Below are 8610 nucleotides of genomic sequence, written 5' to 3' on the forward strand. Positions count from 1 at the left end.
CGTGATGCTTCGGGTCGTGACGTCTGTAGCCTGCGACAGCTCAGGCGGCAGTTTGTTTTGGTGTGTGAATGAGAAACTGTATTTTTGTATTTTTAATCAATTCAGACTGAATTAAAATGATTCACGAGCTGTTGCTGGCGTTAAGCGGATACCCGGGGACTATTTTCACTGCGAACAAACGGACAGGTTTGCAGGTGAGTCCGAAAAGCTCTTGATGCAGCAACGTTTCTGTATCAACAGTGGGATGCTAACGTTAATATATGCTGCACTTTATTTATCTAAATATATATTACGTGCAATAAGGATTATTCGTAATGTTGGGACACACTAACTCACTGTATTTACTGTTCAAATTAATGAAATTTGCTGACATTGTAGAGTATGCAACAGCAAATATAATGTTCAAAGCCAGAAATAACCTATTACCAATACAGAGACTGGGGGGTTTGAGCGAATACATTTTACTTCTACTCACTCCTTTATGAGTATGCAACTTATTTATTTGTTTGCATATTGTTTGAATATTGTCTGCCATGTTTTATGGCACATCCTTTGATTATTTTATACATTTGTGTTATGTACTTGCATAATCAAAATAAACACACACTTCACTTTACTACTTACCTTTGTAACTGTCTTGTTGAAATGATAGGGAGGGACTATTTGTTTCCAGCACTGTCCACAGTAAATTGCCAGTTTATGCTGCAGTTTGTGGTGTTTGCACTCGGTAATGAGGACAGGTGTTTCTATTGTTCTGTGCATCACAATACATTTTGTATATTAGAAACACAAAGATTCTTCTCACACGCCACATTGTTTCACCTGCAGGTGTCACAGGACCTGCCCTTCCTTCACCCCAGTGAGACCAGTGTCCTCAACCGCATCTGTAAACTGGGCTCCGATTACATACGCTTTACAGAGTTCATAGAACAACACACCGGCCATGTGCATCAGCAAGTAAGTCCCAGCTCTGTATGATGACTGTCGTACACAATGTGAAGATGTAGTGTCAACACATCAATGTGTATTGGCTCAGCTTTATTCTTTCTGCAGATCTTGTCATAAGTAAATTCATGTTGCTCCCTGTAATGTTCTCCATTACAGCACATTTATAAGTCACATTATAAACCATCCTATTGCTTTGAATAACTTTCTTTAAATCAATTTCAACCATGTGAAATTGTGACTTTATGTGGGACTGTTGGTTAGAACAATCCATAAAAAAGCACGTAATGTTTTCACATGTGTAATTTATTGTGCAGGAACATCATACAAACCAGCCCAACCAGACAGGACTTCATGGAATTTACTTGCGAGCTTTCTGCACGGGGCTGGACTCTATGCTGCAGCCGTACAGACAGACCCTGCTGGACCTTGAACAGGAGGTGAATTGATGACACAGCCTTCAATAATGAATGGTGAAGCATCTGAGAGGAAGCTAATTCATTTTGTGTATGTGTTTCAGTTCCTAGGAGATCCACACCTTACAATATCCCATGTGAATTATAAGCTTGATCAGGTAAGGCAGTGTTCAAAATACTGAAGGATATAATGTTCATAGTCTCAGTTGACAGTCTTTCTACAGTTAAACATTTCCATTTGTCTTAAGATGTTATTTTCTGTTCTCTCAAGTTTCAGTTGCTGTTTCCCTCTGTGATGGTGGTGGTGGAAACGATAAGATCACAGAAGGTAAGTTGTTCAGCACTTTAAAAAATAAATGTATGTAAAGTATATGTTTTTGGGTGGAGCTAATTAATCCCTCAGTGTATTTTATTCAAACTAAATGAATCCAAAGACTGACTGAAACATACCTGCAACCTAAAAGGTTACATGGAGACTGTAAAGCTAGATGGACTACTTTAAAGTAACAGCTCGGGGACCTGACAGGTGTGTGTTCTCTGTTGTGTGTGTGCTGCTTTAGATCCATGGCTGTCAGATCCTGGAGACAGTGTACAAGCACAGCTGTGGGGGGCTTCCTCCTGTACGCATGGCCTTAGAAAAGTAAGTCAGAGCTACTGTGATGTGTTACAGATGCACTGATATCAAACAACCCTGTTTTACTATATGGGATTTTTTTTATTTTATTGTTTACAGTTATGATGTAGTTTTTCATTTAACCTGCACTGCCATGAGACATGGGTGAACATGCTTTGCTTTAATTTTCTAACCTGAGAGTTGATTTCTATTTTACCTTGAACACACATACTCAGACGTGTGTGTGTGTGCAAAAATGATCTCACTTGCCTCTCTTCAAAACCTGAATCTCTGAAGTAACTGCTGTTTGTCACCACTGCACTCAGCATGAAGGACTTTGGCTGCTGTGCGACAGCAGTACACTGCAAAAACTCAAATATCTTACCAAGAATATTTGTCTTATTTCTAGTCAAAATGTAATTTCTATTAAAAACAAATCTCATCATACTTAAAATAAGACTCATCACATAAAAAGTAGCTTGTTTTTAGACACTTTTGACTTTTTTAAAGCATATTTTCACTTGAAATAAGTATAAAAATCTGATAGTGGAGCAAGTGTTTCTTCCTTATTACGAGCACAAAAAAATTGCAGATTTTTCTACTTATTTCAAGTGAAAATGATCTAAAAACAAGTACATTTTTAGGTGATGAGTCTTATTTTAAGTGGAAAGAGATTAGTTTTGACCAGAAATTAGACATTTTGACAAGAAATAAGATAAATATTCTTGGAAAGATTTGGGGTTTTTGCAGTGTAAGGTACTGTAGCTGAACTAGACACCTCAGCAGTGTGATCTGTTTCCTTAACATTTCTGTGTTGTTGCTTTTCCAACGTCCTGCAGGATTCTCGCCGTGTGCCACGGTGTGATGTACAAGCAGCTGGCAGCTTGGATGTTACACGGACTGCTGCTGGACCAAAGCGAGGAGTTTTTCGTGAAGCAGGGACCCAGCGCCGGAGGAGCTGCTGCCAACCAGGAGGAGGAGGAGGAAGACCTGGGACTGGGCGGCCTGAGCGGGAAACAGCTCAGAGAACTACAGGACCTGGTGAGAACTCCAGCCTGACCCATAGGCCACATCCACACTAGATAAAAACCTCTGAGCACATTGTCCCGCTGTGTCGTTGTGCAGAGGCTGATCGAGGAGGAGAACATGCTGGCCCCGTCCCTGCAGCAGTTCTCCCTGCGAACGGAGATGCTGCCGTCTTACATCCCCATTCGAGTGGCTGAGAAGATCCTCTTTGTGGGAGAGTCTGTCCAGATGTTTGAAAACCACAACCACAGCCCATCACGAGCTGGTATTCTTCTGTGAATCTGAACAAAATCTTTTAGTTTCATCGTATCTTTGTGTAGCTAAATCAGTTCAACGTGTAATTGTTTGTTTCAGGCTCCATACTGAAGCACCAGGAGGACATGTTTGCTGCTGAGCTGCACAAACTCAAACAGCAGCCTCTTTTCAGCCTGGTGGACTTTGAAAACCTCATTGACCGCATCAGGAGCACAGTGGCAGAGGTGAGCTCATGTAACTACTGCATGTGTTTTCCTTTATTTCATCGAATTCTACATAAACCAACACATTCAGTGTGACAACGTGATCCACACATTCTCCATCACTTGCAGCACCTCTGGACTTTGATGGTGGAGGAGTCAGATCTGCTGGAACAGCTCAAAGTTTGTACTCATCATCACACTTGATTCAGGATCATGAATCAGACCAAAGTGAACAGTGTTGTTGACTTTTGCGTTTCCCCTCCAGATCATTAAAGATTTCTACTTGCTGGGTCGTGGGGAGCTCTATCAGGTCTTTATTGACCTGGCGCAGCACATGCTGAAGACGCCTCCGACGGCCGTCACTGAGCACGGTAAATATCCATATATCTGACTGAAACAGTTTCTCTCCATCTTTTAATCTTAAAGGTACATTGTGTAGGAATTACTACCATCTAGCGTTGCGGTCGTATATCGCAAGCAACTCAATCGTATTTTTCATGCTGCATTCACGTGAAATTGGGCAGACGGCAGGCGGACGACAGCCGCTGCACGTAACAGCATAAACAAGCCTCTATGTAAACAAGTGGTCCGTCAGCACGAGGCAAAACAATACACGTGACAATATGTTTACATGGTGATGTCGTATTGTTTACCTGACCCACGTTTTACCGGCTTTCTCTGGACTTCTGTGACTAAAATGACATCTGGTTTGTTACCAACGGCCGTCTGCCCGGCTGCACGTGAATGCAGCATCAGTGTAACGCTCCATTCCTCCTCACTGCGTTACCGCGGTGACTTTTCGACCTGAGCCGACAGCTCTGGTGTCTCAGCTGAGTTTCCGTGGTTTCCTACCGTCACGCTGCCACTGAACGTAAAAACATGGCGACACCACATGGCAGCCAGCACCGAGCTTACCCGCTCCATGTAGATATGAATGATATGAACGGCAAATTCAGAGCTGAAAGGAACACTTCAGTTTGTTGATGGGGGTGATTACTGATGAATGAAAAACATACTTTTGAATGAAATAATCGATTTTCGTGAATAGATAACAGGAGAACTTACACATTGTCCCTTTAAGGAGTGACTTTGCACAAAACTCAGGTGTATTGTTTTTTTTTTTTACAGCAGCAACATGTGTTGATCCAGCGTTAACACCATGAAACATGTAGTGAAACATAAAAATAACAAGCTCTCATGTTTGACATGACTCTCGTTCCCCAGCGTGTTGGCCTGTGGCAGCGCGGTGCAGGTTGGAGAGTTCACACCCTATAAATATGAATCTACTCGGTAAAATGGAACAAACGAAGGCTTGTGTGTTTAATTTGTGTACATGTTGTCAGCTGCCATTTAAATACAGCTCTGCACCGAAAAGGGTTGCATTAGCAATGTGAGTCGCCACCCATGTCTTATCTAATCTGAGCAGATAAAAGACAACATGCGAAAGGAAACTTTATCAGTTTGATTTAGCTGCAAAACAATGTTCCTTTTCTTTTCTCAAAGGGCATAACATCTAGTATCGTAACAAAATAATCTATTGTCATTATTTGTTTGTCTGTAAAAACCCAGCTCTGATGTTTGTAGTTATGCTTCACCAGCGGTGGCTGTGGAGGGGAGCACGCAGCAGCTGAATGGAGCTGGACTCTTTACTTCTGTTCTTGCTCTGTTGAGCTGTGGCGGGAATCTCTAACATCAAAGTGTGCATGTGTGTTTACGTGACTTCCTGCTTTATCTCACACGCAGTCAGTGGAAACTACAGATTATAACTAAATACATTCACAAACAATTATAATCAGGACTCATCAGCTGGTTATGAAACACTTATGTGTTAATGTCATGTTTACATTTGTTAAAATGTTTTATTAATGTGCATTGTCCCTGATTACTAAACCTTTAAATAAATAAATGTGACTGTCATGCGATTCCTGCTCCCCAGATGTGAACGTGGCCTTTCAGCAGGCGGCTCATAAGGTTCTACTGGACGACGACAACCTCCTGCCTCTGCTGCACCTCACTGTGGACTACCAGGGCAAAGACAGCAAAGGTCAGCAGCTGCTCCCTTTGGTTTGGTGTTTAGCACCGTCTAGTGGTTCATCATCATCATCATCACTGCGAATGATTTTACCAACCTGCCCCTTTTTACTTTGTGACTGAATGATGTCACACACACCTTCAGTCTTCCAGCGAGTACTGAAGTGAATCATTTAAGTTGTTCATCAAACAAGAACCCAGAACATTATCGAATTCAAGCTTTTGCCTCTTTTGTCTCTTCTGTAATTGTCAAGTCAAATATCTTTGTTTTGGGGCTGACAAAGACTAAAACATTTTTTTTGTTTTTAACAATTAATGGATCAAAAGATAAATAATTCAGCTATAGAAAATTAAAAGTCAGAAATAACAACTATGTGCAGATGTTTTATATCATATTATTATTCATACTCTTGCAGCTACTGTGCCGATGAGGATTTTTTGTATCTTCCCAGTGAACCCACACTGGGAGATGACTGTCTGACTCATGTGGTGGGGTTCAGTGACGCACAGCTCATCCTCATTATCTCTGTCAATATGACTGATTCAGTTATTATCCAAGAGCAGCTATAAGAAACTTTATCCTTAGACCCTTTCATTTTGTCTCTTTATGATATTGAATTGCAGCTCAAAGTCCTTTTACTTAAATCTTTTAACAGTCAACCTTATTAGACACTGAAAGAAAATACTAATAAATATAAGTGGTTGCAAATGGTAGTAATCAATAAAAGCAATAATAAAAGCAATAAAACATAAAATCATGGGGAAAGAGATCAATAGAAGGAAAAAGGGAAATATAAAATCAACCAGTGAAATAATCAACATAAAGTTAATTAAAGCTGCTTTTTAAAAATGCCCACTGATGTTGATGGGGAAGCATGTTCCAGGTTCTTGGTGTGTGGTTTGTTGGTTCATATCTCTGCTCTTTCAGAGGGGTCGGGCACCAGAGACGGAGCCACCCCCCCACAGGACACCTCCCCCCGGGAGATCCCTCCCACAGGCTGGGCGGCCCTCGGCCTCACCTACAAGGTCCAGTGGCCGCTGCACATCCTCTTCACCCCCGCCGTCCTGGAGAAGTGCGTAGTCCTCTGGTTCCCTCCCGTAGTTTCTAGTTGTGTGTCTGTTTGCGGCGAGAGCGGCTGCAGGTGACCCCCTCTTCCTGTGTGCTCAGGTACAACGTGGTGTTCAGGTACCTGCTGAGCGTGCGGCGGGTGCAGTCTCAGCTGCAGCACTGCTGGGCTCTACAGATGCAGAGGAAACACCTCAAGTCCAGTCAGACAGACGCTGTGAAGTGGAGGCTGCGCAACCACATGGCGTTCCTCATCGACAACCTGCAGTACTACTTACAGGTGACGACAGAGGGAGGGGCCACACGTGTACACAAGTATCTACAACACTACAGTTGTTTTTTAAAAATAGTTTAAGATCAAGTTTGCACCTCGTATTATATTGTTTTTATTTGTTTAAAAAATATATATTTCTTTGGCTTTTTGCCTTTAATTGATGGGACAATAGAGATAGACAGGAAATGGGGAGGCAGAGAGAGGGGGAGTGACATGCAGCAATGGGCACACCAAGGGATTTGAACCCAAAGGACTATAGATTCTGTATATGGGGTGCCTGTTCAACCCAGTGAACGCCCCCTAGTACTATATAATTTGTGGGCAACACGTAAACTAAAGCTTAATATTGTGTAGTTATCATAACCTTTAATTCATGATATACAAAGCATTGTTTCTACATTGACACTAATTAGTCCAGATGTTAATATGCATGATGTGTCTTTACCATCGTAGTGGTAGAAATCAGGCTCCTGTATGATATATAGTTTATACATCTGGCCCAAAGTATGACTAAACATAATTTGTGTGTCTTCAGGTGGACGTCCTGGAGTCTCAGTTCTCTCAGCTGCTCCAGCTGATCAACTCCACCAGAGACTTCGAGAGCATCCGACTGGCCCACGACCATTTCCTCAGCAACCTGCTCGCTCAGTCCTTCATCCTCCTGAAGCCGGTGCGAATCCCCGAGCCACATCCGAGCTGGACCGATACGAGTTCACCCTCTCATTTCTGACCCAGACTGTGCTGAACTCTCCTCAGGTGTTCCACTGTCTGAACGAGATCCTGGAGCTGTGCCACAACTTCTGCTCGCTGGTCAGTCAGACCGCGGCGGGTCTCGACGAGAGGGGGACGGCTCAGCTGGACATCCTGGTCAAGGTAATTACCTCCCACCTTATGTTTCTAATGTTGGAACATGGAAGAAATCTGTTTTGCGATATGGTACGGTTTGATTGCAGGGCTTCAGGCGGCAGTCATCCTTACTGTTCAAAATCCTCTCGAGCGTGAGGAACCACCAGATAAACTCTGACCTGGCCCAGCTGTTACTGCGACTGGACTACAACAAGTACTACACACAGGCTGGAGGCACGCTGGGCAGGTAGGATTGTCAAGTCTTAGTGCAGAAAATTGAACATAATAAGCTAATTTCTTAACTTAAATTTTTTGTCTTTTCAGTGTCTAAGTGCAGAGAGGATGAAGGTGTGGAGATAAGTCCAAACTCTCCTCCGTGGACAGAAGAAAATATATTGTATATAGCTCCAGCAGTCTTGTCCTTTGTTAAAGTGGCATGTCTGTTATAATTATCTTTACAAAGGTTGAGTTCATCCAAAATTATAAGATCACATTTTCACTCTGGGCTTGTGGCATCGCACAGTGCAAATAGTTTCTGTTTCATGTGTTAAGATGATTAAACGTCCGACACTTGTTTCGTCACCTCAGTACAACAGAGGCTGAAAGCAGCTGGAATTAGATCAGAGGCAGTGACCTTTACTGGGAACACAAGTCACTGAGGTTTTTTTCCCCCATCTGGAAACATCACTGTTTAATATGGTTCTGTGGATTATCAAAGTCTGGTTTTAATGAGATAGACTATACCCTTCAGAATTACTCAAGTCAAACTTATTTAAACTTTTGTGACAAACTCAAGCTGCTGTCGAATTATGAAAACATGGTGTGGAGTGGCACAAACACTATCTGCAACTTAAGATCCCATTAAGCCTGAGGGGACATCTTTTTGTAGTTTGGATGACCTGACCTTTGACCCCATGCTTCGTGTATAAACTGTA

At 42.4% G+C, this 8610-nt stretch overlaps 1 protein-coding gene across 2 annotated transcripts; it reads left to right on the forward strand.

Annotated features, from left to right (window-relative positions):
• Nucleotides 1–15: 15 nt before the first annotated feature.
• Nucleotides 16–8563, forward strand: tubgcp4 (tubulin gamma complex component 4). Of its 2 annotated transcripts, none has more exons than XM_083995645.1 (18): nt 16–194; nt 829–957; nt 1263–1385; nt 1466–1519; nt 1633–1689; nt 1922–2001; nt 2814–3015; nt 3100–3265; nt 3355–3479; nt 3588–3638; nt 3724–3829; nt 5395–5502; nt 6418–6562; nt 6658–6835; nt 7365–7499; nt 7586–7702; nt 7783–7922; nt 8000–8563. In XM_083995645.1, the coding sequence occupies exons 1-18, from the start codon at nt 117–119 to the stop codon at nt 8004–8006; spliced, it is 2001 nt and encodes a 666-aa protein (XP_083851771.1). In that variant the 5' UTR covers nt 16–116; the 3' UTR covers nt 8007–8563. The 2 variants fall into 2 exon arrangements, with proteins under 2 accessions (XP_083851771.1, XP_083851772.1); XM_083995646.1 differs by having other exon boundaries at nt 1639–1689.
• Nucleotides 8564–8610: the final 47 nt, after the last annotated feature.

The sequence above is a fragment of the Trachurus trachurus genome (assembly GCF_905171665.1).
Source record: "Trachurus trachurus genome assembly, chromosome: 3".
Taxonomy (NCBI): domain Eukaryota; kingdom Metazoa; phylum Chordata; class Actinopteri; order Carangiformes; family Carangidae; genus Trachurus; species Trachurus trachurus.

Coding starts and splice junctions, on each gene's coding strand:
- tubgcp4 (XM_083995645.1), top strand. CDS start 117: ATGATTCACGAGCTGTTGCTGGCGTTAAGCGGATACCCGGGGACTATT. Junction 1,386..1,465: donor TGCTGGACCTTGAACAGGAG/GTGAATTGATGA, acceptor TATGTGTTTCAG/TTCCTAGGAGATCCACACCT. Junction 2,002..2,813: donor GTACGCATGGCCTTAGAAAA/GTAAGTCAGAGC, acceptor AACGTCCTGCAG/GATTCTCGCCGTGTGCCACG.